General features: G+C 48.5%; 1 protein-coding gene across 1 annotated transcript in view; it reads left to right on the forward strand.

Moving 5' to 3' along the window:
* The window catches only part of FHDC1 (FH2 domain containing 1), a 42,439-nt gene extending 24,291 nt beyond the window's left edge, over positions 1-18,148 (forward strand). Inside the window, 7 exon segments of the mRNA XM_077770914.1 lie at positions 2,286-2,356; positions 2,457-2,564; positions 4,609-4,679; positions 6,959-7,076; positions 11,846-12,010; positions 13,940-15,441; positions 15,443-18,148. Of these exon segments, the coding sequence (XP_077627040.1) occupies positions 2,286-2,356; positions 2,457-2,564; positions 4,609-4,679; positions 6,959-7,076; positions 11,846-12,010; positions 13,940-15,441; positions 15,443-15,878 (2,471 nt within the window). The 3' untranslated portion in view covers positions 15,879-18,148.
* The last annotated feature ends 402 nt before the right edge of the window (positions 18,149-18,550 follow it).

Below are 18,550 nucleotides of genomic sequence, written 5' to 3' on the forward strand. Positions count from 1 at the left end.
TAACCAATTCATTCATTCATTAGTCAATTAATTAGCCAACTAATTAATCAATGAGCATATTACCCCCCTGCAAAAGAAGGTTTCTTTCATCCCAGGCTTCAGAGTAAACCTTGCTGGTTGCAGCCTGCTCTCGCTCCTCTCCCAGGTCGGCTTTCTGTGAGCGTGCAGCGTGTGCGGTGTGTGTGTGTGTGCCGGCTCCTGCTCAGAGCCTGGGCGCCCGGGCCCGCTGCGTTCTTCCTCCCGTCCTCTGGGCCCTGGTGACTAGGACCTGCTGCGCCGGAAGCACACGTCCTTTCCTCCTGGCTCCTCCTGGCATCTCCAGCATGGCTCTTCCGCAGGTTCCTCATGGTTCTGCTTCCTGGTTCATCTCCCACCTGCTTCCCCTCAAGAGTCTACCACCCGGTGGGCTACTTACATTTGAGAGGGGCTGATGGGTTATTTCCATTTCTTTGAACAACTTGCTTACCCGGCTTGGGTAGACCCCTCAGAGATGCTCTCCTGTCTCACTCCACGGGGATGAGCTTTTGCCTCCTGGCATTTCTGGTGCTGAGCAAGCAAGCCTAGCATGTGGGGGGGCACCTCTCATCTCCAAGGCAGAGCCTCTGATGCTCCCCAATCTTCACATTTTCCAGTGTTTTCAGGGCCAGCCTGGTTTCCTCTCGGTGGTTTTCTAGATTTTTAGTTATCAGTTAAGAGTAGAACTGTTGATTCCTCTTTGATTTTCCCGTTTAGTTGCTCTGGTCTGTGTTGAGATAAAATGTTTCTCTTCAGTCCATCATACTCATTTTACAGAGGAGACTAAGAATTAAGGACGATTTTTCTTCTTTCAGTAGAGAGGCCTTTTAGAATTTTTTCCTGGGGGCACCTGGGTGACTCAGTTAAGCGTCTGACTTCGGCTCAGGTCTAGATCTCAGGGTTCGTGGGTTCGAGCCCGCATCGGGCTCTGTGCTGACAGCCAGCTCAGAGCCTGGAACCTGCTTCAGATTCTGTGTCTCCCTCTCTCTCTGGACCTCCCTCACTCACATTCTGTCTCTGTCTGTCTGTCTCTCAAAAATAAATAAACATTTAAAAAAATGTAAAATTTTCTCCTGTACACCAAGGCTATTGCAGCAATGTTGGGAGAGTCGTTCTTCCTGTTCAAATCAAGACGGAGGGATAGTTTTCATATTGAGCAATGCAAGTTTGTGGGCATGGTGGAAACGTTTCTTATCTGGTTAACCTTCAAATACTGGCCTTCTTAGATAACATAGTACAGGCAGTGATCCAAATGTAATTTTTTGAAAGTAGTGGAGAATATGAACTTAAAAGAAATCATAGGCGACATTTTATTATCTATATATCCTGTAGTTTTAAAATCAAACTTTGTTTTTAGCTTCTTAAATGCATAAAAAATTTTTAATATTGTGCATTTGCACAGTTGGGTGTACAAAAGCTTCTGTGTTTATTAAAGAACTAATTTAAAGGGGCACTTGGGTGGCTCAGTCAGTTGAGTGTCTGACTTTGGCTCAGGTCATGATCTCATGGTTCAAGAGTTTGAGCCCTACACTGGGCTCTGTGTGGACACCTCGGAGCCCACTTCGGATTTTCTGTCCCCCTCTCTCTTTGCCCCTCCCCTGCTCACTTTTTTTCCCTCTCTCTCTCTCAAAAATATACATTAAAGAAATAAATGAAAATAAAGAACTAATTTAAAGTTATATTACAAAGATAAGCTCCTTTTCCACCTTTAAGCCAATCCAAGTGAAATGTATAGTTTGGAATCAAATGAACAGATTCTCTTGGTTCCTGGTCCCTAAGGGTTAGTGCTTTGCAAGTAATTTACATGTCATCCCAACCTGTTTATCTTTTATCTCCTCGTAGCTCCTCGACTAAGCAAAATCTTGCTCTCTGTTGCTCTCACATTCTATAAATATAGTCTCAAAGGCTAATGGATATAAAGGGAAAAATAAATAGTTGCTGAGAAAAAGGTTATTCCTCTAACAGTGTGCTGCTTTTCATAAGGCCTTTGCATTTTCCAGTACTTGAAACTTTTCATTATGGGAGTATTTTGTGAAACTTCAGTATCACACATGTTCGATTTCCAATGAAACACTAGTTTGCTACTGGGTTACCAGTAGCAAATGGTGCGTTAGATATCCCACAGCCTGTGCTGCTTTATTTGTTTTTTCCAGTCTGTGTATGCAGTGCGGGGTCAGAATTTGCTTCAGACCCTCTTGAACTTGGATGTGGTAGCTGTCGTTGGGCATTTAAAGTGAGAGGACCATGGTGTGTGTTTTTTTTTTTGACAGAGCTGATGCTGTGTGAGGAGCTACATTCAATATTACACTTGGTGCTACAGGCGGGGAATATCATGAATGCAGTAAGTAAAATTCAAAAGCATTAAAATGTTGTGTTTCTCACTTTATTTGTCTGTGCAGAAGTATACGTATATATTTTTTCTTTTGATTTGTCTTCTTTAGGGAGGGTATGCTGGCAATGCAGTAGGATTTAAACTGTCTTCTTTGCTCAAATTGGCAGACACAAAAGCAAACAAGCCTGGGATGAATCTACTGCACTTTGTTGCACAGGTATGTGGAAGTGGTGGATTCAGAGAGAGAATGAGTGTGACTCCTCCCTGGAGGTGGGCGAAGTGTAAGGTGGCATCACATGGAGATAGGAAAGGGTATGGTAGGCTCCGAGAAGGTTCTATTTGCAGAAGCACTCTGCACATTCCTGAGCTGAACTGCGCCTCGGTTTGTAGGACAGGAGGGAAGAGGAGGGGGCGGTGGAGGCAGGGGTCAGGGTTGGCGAAGGCCGATGATGAAGGGTTCCACATCCTAAACGCTGGGGAATTTGGATTCATGCTGTAGCATTTTGGACCCTACAGAAGTTCGTGCACAGCATAATGGCATGGCCAGGTGGGCTTTGTTTTTAGGAAAATAAGGCAATATGGAGAGTGGGCTGCAGTGGAGAGAGGACTAGAAATGGGGCACCTCTTGGCAGACGTTGGCTCTGATCCCTTGGCGAGAGCTGAGAATCAGAGTGCTGGCCACAGGGATGGAGAGCAGAGGCCTGGGTGCGAGACATTCCCGATGTTGGGTTGACTAGATTTGTAAGGGTTATGTGTAGAGTGAGGGGTTCGGAGCAATGAGATCACCTCACCGGTGTCCTTTGTGCACTGTAGGTTAGCGCGCCTTGCCACCAGCCCAGGGTTTGGTATCTGCACCCTGTCCATCACCTCCATTTCTGACTGGTGCATCACTTCCATTTCTGACTGGGTATTTGTGATACCGAAAACAAGCAGCTACAAAGTGAAAAGTCAGCCAAAGACAGTTGTCTCTTTGTTGTTAAATTATCTCAAATTACCAATTGTACCGATTTGCTTTTCCTTCATTGGATCACCTTTGTTGTTTTGACAGCAATCACACAGATGTAGGTTTAAGCTGGGGAGGGAGCTGGGCTTTTTCCAGCGTGAGCTTCAGACCAGGACAGGATTAGGATTTTGACTTGTCCTTTATTAGCTGTACGTCCTCAGATAAGTTACTGAAACATTTAGACCCTCAATTTCTTCATCTAATCATGGGGCTAGTGACAGTGCAAAACAGGTAACCAACAGGGCCGAAGGAGTCCATTCCATAAAGTGCCAGACTTGTGTTTGGCAGAGTCAGCTCTCCATAAATAATACACACAATTATTACGGCATTCTTCAGAAGACAAAGGACATGTGGAACTCAGGACTAATTTAAAAGTTAATTTTCAGGGCTTAGAAACCAGAAAATGTGTTCCTTAGCCCATGTGCCTCGCAGGTAGCCTTCTGGCAGTGCTTTTATTTATTTATTTGAAAGGTTTTGTTTCATTTTGTTTTTTTGTTTTTGTTGTTGTTTTTGTTTTCTTGAGAGGGACAAAAGCATGCAAGTGGGGAGAGGGGCAAAGAGAGAGGGAGGGAGAGAATCTCAAGCAGGCTCTGTGCTGTCGCCTCAGAGCCCAGCATGGGGCTCAGTCTCACGAACTGTAAGATCCTGACTTAGGCCAAAATGAAGAGTCAGACGCTTAACCAAATAAGCCACCCGGTAGCCCCGCCAGTCCTTTTAGAGCCATGTATCCAAGTGCTGTCTGTGACTTGGTCCCTACCCATGTGGAGATGTTTCCAGAGTTGGTGATTGCTTCCTTGATACCTACTTTCCTTGTGTTCTCTGAACAGGTGAAGAATCCAAATACCTCCATGACTTGTGCACCTTCTGATTAAACTCAGTTTGCAAACTGGTTTAACAGCTGAAGGTATCTTGGTCATTTACAGGCACACTCATAGGTATGGGTGGTATTTAAGCAGGATATATTGGATTCTCTTAGAAACAATGGGCCCTGCTAAGGCACCACCCACTTCCATTGAGTCTGCGTGCACATGAATTGTATTTCACGTCAGGATCGGTTGCTCTGGGAAGTTAAATATATCTTGAGAGTAGGGGAGTTCTGGTAAATCTTGCTGAGAATATCAGAGTTCATGTTTCAGTGAATTGCTTTGAATATATCAAGCATAAAAATGAGAACTTTAAGGTTCCTTAAAGCCCTGGGGAAAATTGTTTCCTTCCAGTTTTATACATACAGTGAGAGAAAACTCTGTTTTTATTCTAGGAAGCCCAAAAGAAAGATGCCATTCTTCTAAACTTTTCAGAAAAATTGCATCACGTTAAGGAGGCTGCTAGGTAAGCAAGGAAGACTGAAAGTGAATTGTGAGATTCATGTTTTTTTAAAGCTATTTTTTAACGAAAGCTGGTGAATCTTTTATAACTTTAAAAAGTTTTGTCGTGTTGAATTTTCAGACCCTTCCTTTTATTTGCTTCCAGAGGTGTGTATGCACCTTTGGTATTTGGGGGTTTTGAAAAATTAATCTTTATTTTTAAGCTAAAAACCCTATTGCAGTTTTTTCTAATGAATATCATCAGTGTAAAAACAGTATGGATTAAGAGCTTCAAATCCCTCCACACCCAAAAGGTCGAGCTCAAACAACACAGCCTGTTACCTTGGGAGGTGGCATAGATCAGTCAAACTTCCAGGGCCATTTCCCTGTAGAATCTAACATGGTACATTGATTTTCTATTGCATTAGAAGAAGTTGGAACCATACCAAGGGTTGTGAAAGGATTGGGTTTTAAATTAGTCACTCAACTTTACAGAGAAAGTAGCTACCAAACAGAAAGCTGTGTTAACATCACTTTAATTTGCTCCCGATCCCAGTATAAATTTGTATTTTACTGTAGCTGTAATCTGTGTATATGTAGTATTTTGAGTTCTGTGTTTTTATTTTTAAGTTTTTTATAAGTTTGTTAATTTTGAGAGAGAGCACGGAGGGGGTAGAGAAGGAAGGAGAGAGAGAATCCCAAGCAGGCTCTGCTCTGTCATGTCAGCGGACACGACAGTGGGCTCAAACTGACGAACTGTGAGATCACAGCCTGAGCCGAAATCAAGAGTCAGATGCTCAACCAACTGAGCCACCCAGGCGCCCCAGAGTTCCGTGTTTTTAAAATTACAATACATATCCATGTATCCAGTGGTAAATGTTCACTAACCAGCCTTCCCAGAAAGAAGTCCTGATTTGTAGCACCTGCTGATTTCCATGGTGTAAATACTGCTACCGTGGCAGAGTTCAAGCTACTAGTGTGGCCTTATTGAGGGAGGGGATGCCAACACCCACAGCGGCCTCTTGCGAGCTGCCCCCAGCACCACTTTGTGCCATCTGCTTGTTATCTGTGTGCCTGTTTCTAGTTAGGGTAGCTATGAACCATATGCATAAACACATGAACTACAGCTTTTCAACCTAAGCCCTATCATTGGCCAGTGGCTCAGTATTATTACCTGTGAACATCTAACCACAGATTACATGTCTTTCCCAAAGGGAGATTATATCGGTCCAACGTTGTGAATAGTTCGTCGTTCACGTTTATAGGTTTTCAGGTTATTCCCCGCCAAAGAACAATCAATCATCTTATAGGATATAAACTGTTTCGGTTTTGAATTTCTGAAAGGAACTTGTGTGAGAATATTTTTTCCTCTGATGAGGAGTCTAGGAATGTTACTAAGAGGTGTACACAGAGAGAAATAATCATTAATTACATTTTTGTTCTGACATTTCTCGTCAGAGTTTGATGGGAGAGCTTAGCTAGATGCTGTCATAGAAAAAACCTAGTCAGTAAAGTTTGTTTCTTTAAAATGCAAGGTGAGGTATCTTGGTGAAGTATAAACATCATAAATGGGTGCCGACACCCAGTGAAGGCGGAAAACGTGATTGCACAAAGAAAAGTTAGGATTTGTGATGGAAGCATGAAAGCATCCTAGCTTATGAATTTGCTAAGTGAATTCCACCTGGTTTTTAGGTATCACCTATTATTCACTTTACCTGGTGACAAAAATATCACTCAGCGCGCTACCAGTGTTGATGTGATGTACGTAACAAAAGCCTTGTGATCAGTTCCGTCATTTCTTTGCAGAATCGTTAGCCGCGTGGTTAGTTCTCTCTAAAATACCGAGTGCTTACTCTGGCTGGCTGTGGCAACACGAAGTCTGCTTAGTATCTCCTTATTGCTCTTAACGTCTACACTGCCCTGTTTTTCATGAGTTAGAGCTTTTGGACTGGTGCCAGAGGAAAGTCTAAGTATCTGAGTCCCTTTGGCTTTTATTTCTTAATGCTGCTTGCGTAAAGGTGTTCAGACCTACTTTGTGAACGGCTCTACCAGTCTCCTGGTTTGGCTATCTCACCGACGAGAACAAAGTTACAGCCCGCTCCCTTTGAACTGGTGTGTCTCTAGGAAGAAACGGACTCTTTAAGAAAAACAGGCAGAAACTCTAAGCACAAGGGTAGTACACGTCATCGCAGTGGCTCTGCCCTTCTGTTTCTCGGTTTGACCAAAAGTTGGCCTCGTTTGATGTACCTGCGTGACACATGGCTTCCCTGTGCCAACTGCCCACTCTCCCCTTTCTTCTTGCAGATTATCTCTGGATAACACGGAGGCAGAACTGCGCTCGCTCTTTATCAGGACGAGATCTCTGAGGGAAAACATTCGGCGAGATGGTGAACTTTGTCAGCAGATGGAAGATTTCCTTCAGGTTTGTGGGTGATTTGAATCAGTCTCTCTCATTTCGGCTCCCGGCATTTGCACGAGTTTGTGCAGATCTGCACGGGTTTCTGGAAGCAGCAGGTTCCTATTCATAGATCTTTCTCCAGCTCAGTGAAAGAACTTTATATATCATTGTGTGTTCCTTGCTCCATTGGTTTTCTGGCAGGGGGTGTTGAATGGGGTCTGAACGTAAGGTGTCTGTGTAGGGCTGGCCTCCGTTTACCACTGCTCCGCATGCGTCATTGCACCACATCGTAGCCCCTGGTATCGGCGTGTGCTTACACTTGGCGGCTTGTGCCTGCCTGGCAACTCAGGTTTTGCTTTGAGACCACGATGTACGAGTTCTTGCCTCCTAATCAAACTTTTGGACAACAGAAGGAAGTTCCACGGAAACTGTAGACACCTGAGAACTTGGGCTCTTGTTCCTTCGCTTGTTTTTATTGAAGAAGCAAGTAGGTTTTGGCATGTTTTTATAAGGAGAGCGGGAGCACAAATGATAGATGAGCCTATCAACACCCCGAATACATCAGCCTCACAGGGTGTGTCCGGAGCTGCTCTGAATAACATCAACAAAAAACAGCCGAGTGGACATGTTTGTGACACCTCACTGTGACTCACTAATCACATAGTCTGACATACTTCTTTTATCTTCCTTATTTAAAAAAAAAAAATGTGGTAGCTTTTCATGCTTTCGGTCTCCAGGGAAGTGGTGCGCTACCGTCAGTATCAGCGCTTTGCGCCTTGCGAGGTGGCACGTGTGTGGCACGGCCGCCCTTGGTGGTGGGAACGGCGTGCTTCCAAGGTTGTACAGCCTCAGCCTTCCCTCGTTTCCTCGGAATCATGCTGCATCAAATATTAGAAGTCTCGGGGCGCCTGGGTGGCTTAGTCGGTTAAGCGTCCGACTTTCGCTTAGGTCATGATCTCGCGGTTCGTGGGTTCGAGCCCCGCGTCGGGCTCTGTGCTGACTGCCGGCTCAGAGCCTGGAGCCTGTTTCAGAGTCTGTGACTCCCTCTCTCTCTGACCCTCCCCTGCTCACGCTGTCTCTCTCTCTCTCTCTCCTAGAAATAAATAAAACATTAAAAAGAAAAAAAAATATTAGAAGTCTCAGGTCTCATCGGTGAACATTTTGTTTGGCTCTGATGCACATTTATTTTTATTTTTAAACATGTGCTCTGTATTTTCTTTCAAATATAACCAAACAAATACTCTCTTTAACGTGCACAGATTTTTCTCAACAAAGCAAACACCACCATGAAACACCTAACAGATAGGAAAGCTGGGGCATCTGGGTGGCTCAGTCAGTTAAGCATCTGACTTCAGCTCAGGTCATATCTCACAGTTTGTGAGTTTGAGCCCCATGTGGGGCTCTGTGCTGACAGCTCAGAGCCTGGAGCCTGCTTCAGTTTCTGTTGTCTCCCTCCCTCTCTCTCTTTCTCTCTCTGCCCCTCCCCTGCTCACACTGTCTCTCTCTCTTTCAAAAATAAATAAACATTAAAAAAAATTACAGTCTATCAGGTAGGAAAGCTTTCAACAGTAAGCACATGCAGACAAATGAGAGAAATCCAGAAATACAGGGAGAAAGCCCATCCCACAGTGAGATAAGAATCCTGGATGTCTCATTCCCTGCCTCTTATATGAAATATTAATACTTTATGCTACATAGCAGCACGGAAAGGCTTATGATGAAAAGCAGGTCTGTCTTAGCCGTGCCCCTAGACTGCTCTTTAAAGGCAACCTTCTTTTAACTCAGTGCTGCTTTCTGATAATCATTTTTATCTCTGTAAATAAAATGTTCCCACACAGCTATTTATTTTTCTTTTTTATATTCAATTTCTTTTTAAATGGGGAAGGGGGTAATAATTTTTTAAGTAAGGTAGGGTAGGATCAGGCCGTGAAGGGAAAACGGACTTTGTGCTCTTAGCCATGGGGAGAAAAGACAAGAACACAGTCTTACAAAATGTATTGCAGTATTTTGACCCTCTGGACAAGAAAGAACGAATAAATCGGTTTGGAACTTTAGTCTGGAGCGGACAAGCGAGATACAGAAAGTGGCGTTTGCTGGCATGACTGCTCACTTCTTGTCTATTATACTTGGCCAGTGTGGCTCTGGACTGTGCCTTTGTGGTCCTAAGCGCGCAAAAACTAAGTCTCAGCAAAAGTCTCTGAGCCAGCTGAGTTTTCACACCCATATTCAGAATGTTTCACTTTCCCAGGTCCTAAGGGTGACTGCAGTGCATGTTAAGTCTTTCCTTCCTGGTTTTCTCTCGGTCCCCACGGGATCTAGTGATGAGACATGGGAGGAGGGGCTAAGCTACTCTATCCCATGTAGGTAGATTCTTGTCAGGAGTCCTATTTTTTGCAGTTGAGTTTTTCTTGGCTGGAATCCACGCCCCCCCCCCTCCCCGGAGAAGAAAGACAGGCACAGATTTATCCTTTCGTGAATACCCTTCTCTCTGTCAAGAATAATGCAGCATGAACTCACACACTGCCCCAGGCGACTGACTCACATGGTGACTTTCTCTGGTATTTGGTTTCCTGAATGGTTTGGTTTCCTACTACCTCTTGAATGTGTTCGGTGTAAGGAAAGGACTCTTACGGGGGAAAGTGTGTGGGAGTGTGTGAGGGGTGACGAGGCTTCTCAGACCTCTTCCCTCTCTAAGCATGTTTCCACAACAATCCCACTCCGTGAGGGTGGGCAGTCCATCACTTCACATCTCCCAGGCCCATCCCTCCATTCTAGTTTCTCAAAGAGAAGGCTTTTTTTTTTTTTTAATGTTTTATTTATTTCTAGGAGAGAGAGAGAGACAGCGTGAGCAGGGGAGGGTCAGAGAGAGAGGGAGTCACAGATTGAAACAGGCTCCAGGCTCTGAGCTGGCAGTCAGCACAGAGCCCGACGCGGGGCTCGAACCCACGAACCGCGAGATCATGACCCAAGCGAAAGTCGGACGCTTAACCGACTAAGCCACCCAGGCGCCCCTCAAAGAGAAGCCTTTTTAAAAACATGATATGTATGATTTATAAAGTCACGTACTTCACACATTCTTTCTCCACATAAACCTTGTTCCCTGGTGAAAAAGAAGGTAATAAGAGACTGAGTGTGGTCCCAAATATTTGGTCCCTATGCGCCTGTGGCTTCTCATTTCAGCTCAACATTACATGTCACCAGCATGTCAGGGAAGTGTGCTCATGCGCCTGAAAGGTCCCCATCTGAAAGGGCTGAGAGCTCACTGGAGGAGAGTAGACTTCTCTCATTTCTATTTCTTTGTCGTGTTGGCACCTGAATCTGGAGGGGCACTGGAGACTTTGTCCTGAAGGAATGAGGAGGAGGTGAAGAAGAGAAGAGGATGGATTTGTGTGGGGCAGTAATTCCTGTCCAAGGGGGCTCGTCAGGGTCTCCTGCAGAGTTTTAATAAAATATCAGTGGCAGTTACACCTCAGACGTACTGAACTGCATGGGTGGGATATGAGCATGGACTGTCGGCAAGGCTTCTGAGCTGACTTGGATAAGCACCATGGTTAGGGAGCCTTGGCTGGGGCCTTTGTCTGGACACGGAGGCTTGAGTCCTGTGGGGGTGACACTGACCTTGATACAGGTCATTTGAGATGAGGTTTAAACTCCCTCTCCACAGGACAGTTCATCAATACAAGTGACTTTTGGCATCCTGAAGTGAGCCCTTGGCCAATAAGAGACTTTTTTTTTTAAATGTTTATGTATTTTTTTTTAATGTTTTATTTATTTCTAGGAGAGAGAGAGAGAGACAGCGTGAGCAGGGGAGGGTCAGAGAGAGAGGGAGTCACAGACTGAAACAGGCTCCAGGCTCTGAGCTGGCAGTCAGCACAGAGCCCGACGCGGGGCTCGAACCCACGAACCGCGAGATCATGACCTAAGCGAAAGTCGGACACTTAACCGACTAAGCGAGCCAGGCACCCCTGTTTATGTATTTTTGAGAGAGACAGAGAGGCAGAGAGAAAGGAGGACAGAGGATCTTAAACAGGTTCTGTGCTGACAGCAGGGAGCCCAATGCGGGTCTCGAACTCATGAACTGCGAGATCATGACCTCAGCCGAAGTCCAATGACACCCAACCAACTGAGCCAGCCAGGCGCTCCAAGACTCACTTTTAAGAGAAGGGAGAACAGGGGTGCTTGGGTGGCTCAGTCGGTTAAGTCTCGACTTCAGCTCAGGTTATGATCTTACGGTTCGTGGGTTCAAGCTCGGGTTATGATCTCACGGTTTGTGGGTTCAAGCCCCACCTTGGGCTCTGTGCTGACAGCTCAGAGCCTGGAGCCTGTTTCAGATTCTGTGTCTCCCTCTCTCTCTGACCCTCCCCTGCTCACACTGTCTCTCTCTGTCTCTTAGAAATAAATTTTAAAAACTTTAAAAAACTAAATTTAACAGAAGGGAGAACAGATGCAGTATGAGTTTTGCTTAATAACACCAACTTTACACCTATGTCACTTTTCAGCAATGTTAAAGGCCACCATTTTGTCAGCAGCATTCTGTAGACCAAAGCTCTTTGGTCTCATTTGTTGCTTCCAGGCCTTTACACAGGAGTTCACCTTGCTTCCCCACGCTTTGTTTGGGTTGAATTATTTTCCCTTTGGGTCTGAGCACCTTGGACTTGCAATCACCCTTCTCTTCGCTGGGACCTGAAGTTGAGCCCAGGAGCACGGCTTTGCCGGGCACTAGACCGTCTAGTGCACAGAGAGTCTCCTCACTGCCTGTTGACTTGAGCGTGTGCTTGTTTGTTTTCCCGCAGTTTGCTGTGGAAAAGCTGACCGAACTGGAGCACTGGCAGCAAGAGCTCCAGGACGAGGCCCACACCCTTATAGATTTTTTCTGCGAAGACAAAGAAACCATGAAACTGGACGAGTGCCTTCAGATCTTTAGAGATTTTTGTGTCAAGTTCAACAAAGCAGTGAAGGTAAGGCCGATGGCATCTCCATGTTTTCTGAGTTGTTTGGACTTTTGTTTTTCCTCTTCTGGACCCAGCCTTCTGTCCTTGGCAGAAAGATGGGTCAGCATTTCCATGGTTTCAGGAAAGTCCGGCCCAGGCAGCGTTGCCAGGCTCTCAGTTGGGATTACCGGGAAGTGGCTGTGCCATCCGAGCCCCGAGTGCCTCCCGGTCACCAGGAGACCAGCGTTGGCTGCCTCTGCTAACAGTGCTGCTCATGCCAGCACTTGCTTTGATGCCCTAAAAGTGTTGTGTTAGTGGAGTCCATTTTTGGGAGCAGCCATGATAGTAACTAGTGCCTTTGAAGATCCTGAGAGTCTCCCTCACCTCCCTCCCCAGACAGTTTCCTCTTTGAGGGGTCCCTTTGTTGCTGGGGGCTGATTGGAAGGCCTTCTCTCACCTCTTTCAAGCACCATGGCCATTGCCAGGCAGTGGGCACCGCGGGAATGTGCCATCCTTCAGCCTCCAATTCTAGTCATCTCTGAGTTCAGTGTAGGAGCCAGAAAACTGGGTTGCTTGGCTTTGCAAATACGGCTTTCCTCTGTCAGTTAAAGACAAAATAACAGCCTTTGCTTCAGGTGGTGATGAGGAACCAAAGACTTGTGTGTTATCCCTCCCCCTGTATTTAAATGCAGGTTTGTCCATGGCTGAATTCCTTTGCAGGACCGGTCACACTTCCCTCTAGCTCTGAGTAGGCCAGAGTGACTTGAGGCCTCAACCCCTCCTTTCTCTCCCCAGCTGAAAGAAGGAGGCAGAGTCTGTGGCCACGTCTCCTCTCCCTTGTCCAAGCAGTGAGCTCAGCAGAGGGGGGTGGTGGTGGGTGGTAGAGGCCAAATTGTCTCTTTCTGAGGCCCTCACTCCCTGTCAGAACTCTGCAGGCCCGAGGGGCCACCTGTGCGGTTCTCTCGGCCCCGCTGTTCTGAGTGCCAGGGGCTGGCCCCACTCCCACCGCAGACAGCGTTGGGGGAGAGGGCCTGGGGGACCTGGGGCACTGGAGAGGCTGGGCCAGAGCTGCGGGAGGGGCCAGACCTCCCCAGCCGGAGCCAGAGCCTCACGGAAACTTGGAGGGGAAATCCACCACTTGAGGAAATTGATTTTGAAGTAAAAAGTGCTCCCTACCAATAACAGGCTTGGGTTGTGAGTTACAAATGTACTTAAAGCCCATGGCCAGGTGGTAAAATGTGCTTTAGCACATACATCTGTTCTGGTTCAGTTTTGCTGGGGGGAGGCCTGGGTGCTTGGATCTGGGTGAAGGGTGAGTGATGGAAGGATTTCTAAAGCAAATCCTCTTGTCTGATTGGGGAAGGGGGTGGGGCATGAGGGACAGAGCCACCGTGGCCTCCCTGGTGTTCCTTTACCGAAGAGAGTTCAGAGAACAGAGATTTGAAAGACATCTCTTAATATCTAGGGTATACATTTAGGCATCCAAATCATTAAGTAGCATGTGCTGCTCGTGTGTGTAGATGTATTCAGTGCAGATGCGACAGGGAGGTTTGATCTCTGACTCCTTTTTTTTCTCTCTCTCTTTCTGCCACTGTTTAACTACCCTTTTGCTGGAAGTCCTTTCCACCTTGCCCTGCTTAGAAACCAAGTTGGGGTCCCTTGGAGTCAGGGTGGCAGGCACGTGTGGAATCACACAGGGGACAGTGCCTTGACTGGAAAGTTGGAAGTTGGGCCCAGGGATGACAAGCTTAGACAGGCTGGTGGGGCCGCCCCCATGCAGCTTTGAGAGAACTAGCCGCACAGGTGCAAACACCAGCGTCCCTCTTGGTGAAGCTTACGCTGGGCTCCCCTCCCTGCGTGTGTATCTCACTGGATTCTCGGGGCAGGTGGCTTTGGAACCACACACAGGCCCCACACGTCTCATGCGTCTTGGGGCTTCTCTCCACCCTCTTTTAGGACAACCAGGAACGCTCGGTGCAGGAGCTGAGGCGGCTGCAGCGGCTGAAGGAGCTGGAGCAGAAGCGTCGCTCCTGGGCAGCTGGGGAGCTCAGCAGCTTCTGCCGGAGCAGCAGTGAGAATGACGTGGAGCTGCTGACCAAGAAGGGCACAGAGGACCTGCCCGCCTTCCTGCAGCCCAGGCCCATCAGCCCCTCCTACCGGCCTCCCAATGCCCGCCGCTCTCGCCTTTCCCTGGGCGCCTTCGCTGACCGGGAGCTCCTGACCTTCCTGGAGAGTTCCACTGGCAGCCCCGAGGAGCCCAGCAAGTTCAACAGCTTGCCCCGGAGCAGCACCCTGCAGGCCCGGCCCACGCTGGCCTGGATGGAGCCTGGGGGCCCAAGGGCTCCGGACCCCAGCCACGCACACAGACCTCAGGCCTCAGAGAGCCAGGAGGAGGCCCCTGAGCCCCCCTCATCTTGGCAGAGCCAGCCCCCAGCCCCCCGTCCTGAGGACCCTGCGGCCCTCTTCCCCCGAGCTCGGCGCAGTGGGGTGAGCATCCTCCGAAAGAGGAATAGTGAGCCCATGGGCCTTACTCCTGCCCGGTCCCCTCCACTCTCTCCATTGGCTCTGGGGATTAAGGAGCACGAGCTGGTGACAGGACTGGCTCAGTTCGACCTCCAGGGACCCAAGGGCCCAGAGGATGTGCCCCGGCTGACCCTGAATGACCTCAGCCCCACGGAGCCCGTATCTCTGGGGCATGGGAGCATGCAGTCCCTTGGTGCCAGCCACAGTGGCCTGCTGCTTGTGAGCACAAGTGGCCCCAGGGCTCCCAGACCAGCCCTGGAGGGGGACGGGACTGCCCCTCACCAGCCTAGTGCTGAAGCTCTGGCATCTGTGGGCAGCAGTGGCCCTGAAAGCAAAGACCTTGGCCCTTTGTTATACACCTCGGATGCCACCGACTGCTCGCTGACGCTGGACTGCTCGGAGCCAGGGGAGGGGGGTGGTGGGGATGGCTCCCTGTCCTCTGGGGCTGGGGAGACAGGCAGCCAGGTTTCTTCTCACCTTGCTTCTAGCCCCCCCGAGGAGGCTTCTGCTCCCCTCTCTCGGAAGAGTGAGCCCAGCTGCAAGGACGCCCTTCCCAGGGACAGACCCGCCAAAGGGAAGGATGTGACCGCACCAAAGAGAAGCTCCCTCAAAGACGCGTCCCAGGGGACGTCCAAGGCCGTGAGTGCCAGGCGGAGCCAAGGGGCGGCGCCTAAGCCCGTGCGGACCTTAACCCCCTCAGAGAACGAGAACATGCGCAAAGTCCTGCCCATCTCCAGGTCAAGCCGCAGCTCAGTGGGCTGGAAGCGGTCCCCCGGGGAGACCCCCAGCAGCACTGCACAGCAGCAGTGGTCGCGCCGGGGCTCCATGCGGGGAACCTCGGACTTGTCGCCCAGGAGGCCCTCGACAGGGGCTGTGACGGTCGCTGAGGAGCAGAGGCTGGTGAGGGTGAGCGGTGGCTCCGGCACCACCCGCCCCGNCCGAGGAAAATAAGACCTGCCGCTCCAACTCCGAGAGCCCCGAAGAGGAGCCCAAGGCCCCACCGCCCCCCAGCGCTCCCCGTGTCCCGCCTCCCGTGCCAAGCTTTGCCCGAAACACAGTGGCCTCCTCATCTCGGTCCATGAGAACAGATTCCCCTCCTGTGGCCAAGGCCCCTGGCATCACTCGTACTGTTTCCCAGCGTCAGCTGAGGCCTAAGGGTAGCCCTGAGGATGCCGTCCCCAAGGACAGCAGCACCCTGCGGCGGGCCAGTAGTGCCCGGGCCCCCAAAAGGTGTCCGGAGCCTGCTGGGGGTCCCAGTGCCAACACAGAGGCCCCTCCGAAGGGCCGAGGGTCTGGGGAAAGGGCTTCCCTCAGGCTGAAAAGCTCAGATACCACAACGCTGGGGAAAACCCTCGATCCCTTACGGAAGTGATAGGTGTCTGTCCTCTCGCTGCCTGGGGCTCAGATGGTGAGGACTGTCTCCTATGACAGGCCAGCAACGCGTGTTTCTGTTCCACATCAAGTCACCCACTGGTGCCAGCTGTTAATGCTCATGTCACTGAAGGTGTGGTGGTGGAGTCCACCCACTGCACCGCCTCCTGTTGTAAGGTCCCCACCTGCTGGACCTCACCTGCTACCATGACGGTTGGCACCTCACACACTCCTCCCCCAGCAGAGACCCCGCGAAAGACACAGATCTGAGATGACCTTCTTCCCTACCGAGTAAAAGAATTGTGGCCAGTTTTTCTATACCGAACTTATTTTTAAATATTAGAAAATGACGTATTTTAGTTCCTTTTGCAGAATGAAATGCCTCCTAGGGGGAAAAAAAAAGACAAAACCCTTAATATGAAGACATTTTTATTTTCCCATGTTCCCTGGCCTCAGGGTTCCACCTGCCCACACACCGTCCATTGCTGGCAACTGGACTCCCCTGCAAGCCCTGGGTGCTCTGATTGGCACCGTCTCCTTGAAGGCTCTCCGTGTTGCTCATCTCTCTGCGTGTGACTCTGGGTGAGGGTTTACTTGTGAGCAGGAGGGAAAGCGAGACTGGAGCCTGGAAACCAGATGCCCCTGCGTGCTCAGGACAGGCCCCATGGGCAGCGCCTTCCCTGCAGACGGGGAGCAGCCCCTGGGAGGATGCCGGATCTTCCAGAACTTAGAAGTGCCGTAATGGAAAGGCATTCAGGGGCTGTTCAGCTGAACACACCTCCCCCTTCCGTGTTTTCCCATTTGTGTGTCTGTTATAAAACTGAGTGAAGGCTGCTATGACTTGGGATCGCTCTAGTTACAGGGAAGACAAACGCTTCTGTCTCCTACCCCCTTCCGCCCCCCCACCCCCTCTTCCTCTGCCTGCAGCCAGCCCTTCCTTCTCTTGCTAACGCAACACAAAGCCGGGAGAGTCTGTGCGTGTATCTATGCCACTGGTGATGCTTCTTAATGTTGATGTTTGGTCTTTGTGGTACAGTGGTTTTTAAATCCTGAGAAAAACCAAATAAATTTTTTTAAACAGACCAAAAAAAAAATTCCTACTTTCAGAAGAATTTGTATCATCGGGAAGTTTTTGGAAGGGAGGCTTTATTCAAAAGAAGGGAGAAAATATGTACTGTTTCTACTCACAGCCCATTTCACTGCTTCCTTTTGAAGCTAATTAGGAAGTGAAGTGATTCTGGAAACTTTCTTGTTAAAGTTGTCCCCCACTTTCTCTCACTTTTGGTCATTTATTGAAATATTAGTGAAACCTCACTGAAGATCCAACAGTAGCAGGTGGATTTCAGTGAGTCCACACGGTTGATGTTACAATCTTTTTCCTGTAGAATGTTGCCTTCCGTCCAAATTAATTGGAAACTTTGAGCTTCCATAAGTCAACCAAATTGAAAAGGCACATTTTAGGATTGGAGAAGTAAGGCACCTGACCACAAAACCTCTTGTAAAAATAGCCTTGAGTATGTATTTTCTGGGCCCCACAAAGATGGTTGTGGGACTCCTGCACTGGTTTTTACCATCTCAAAAAGCCTAAGAAATATATTTAACCATGCAGACAACAGCATCCAAGACATAGGGCCCGTGGGTGGGTGGAAATGGACGAAAGAGATCCAAAGTTTGTGGACAGCGATGGGGTCAGGGCTTCCAGGTAGGATCCCGGGAACCAGGGTCCCAGTCCCTGCTTGGTTGCTGATGCTGTGACTTTAGCAAATCACTCCCTCTCCCTAAGCCTCTGTTTCCCAGTCCGCAGAAGCTGGGGCACGGCTTTAGCCATGGCTTCTAAAGGTCCCTTAGCTTCCAGAGGGAGCTCTTATTATCAACAGCCAAGGACCCCTCTGCCCCAGAACCAGCTTCTCCAAACCGACCCCCGGCCCCTCCATTGCAGAGGCTTCACATCAAAGGCCTGCTTGAAATAAAGCAACTTCAGAATGTGTTGTTGCTTTGAAATCTAATAAGCTGAGTTTCTTGAGAAGCGGTATTTTACTTAGCCCTGTGGACCCTATGTGTAAGCATCTGTGTGAGCAGGTGATCATTCTATTACCTTTTATTGGTAGTAAGCTTTGAAAAATAATTTATCTAATGGAGAAATGTAAATAAATTTCTATATAAATTTGTTTAAGATGAACTGAATGTATTTAAAGGCCCATTTATATGTTCTTTTATGTAACATGTAGTTTAATAAAGTTCCAGTTTATGGGAGTTGTGTTTTATCCACAACTTACTCTGCTGATGAGTGTTATGTGTGAGATCCTGGGGGAAGAATATATAATTTCCTGCACACAGAAAAGCCCTGATAGAGGAGGTGCAACAGGTCTGAGATACAGTAGTCTTGTCCTCAAAAGGCTCAAGAGCTAAATTCGGCTGCCAGTGTGTGTCTTCTCGGTAGCACAGAGCCTGTGTTCACCTGAACGCCTAGAAAGCAGGCTCTGTGCCAGACCCATGGGGATGCAAGCATTGCATCTGACACGCAGGCCATCGATGGAATGTTCAGCACCTCATACATGCTCACATTATTCCATGTTTGGGGCCAAGCTTTGTGTAATCTCTGCGGGGCCAGCAAGTCTGGATCTGCTCCTGTGTGTCCTCATGCATTTTGGCTCAGGACACTATTGGGAAATC

Source organism: Crocuta crocuta, unplaced genomic scaffold (genome assembly GCF_008692635.1).
Source record: "Crocuta crocuta isolate KB4526 unplaced genomic scaffold, BGI_CrCroc_1.0 scaffold166, whole genome shotgun sequence".
NCBI lineage: Eukaryota > Metazoa > Chordata > Mammalia > Carnivora > Hyaenidae > Crocuta > Crocuta crocuta.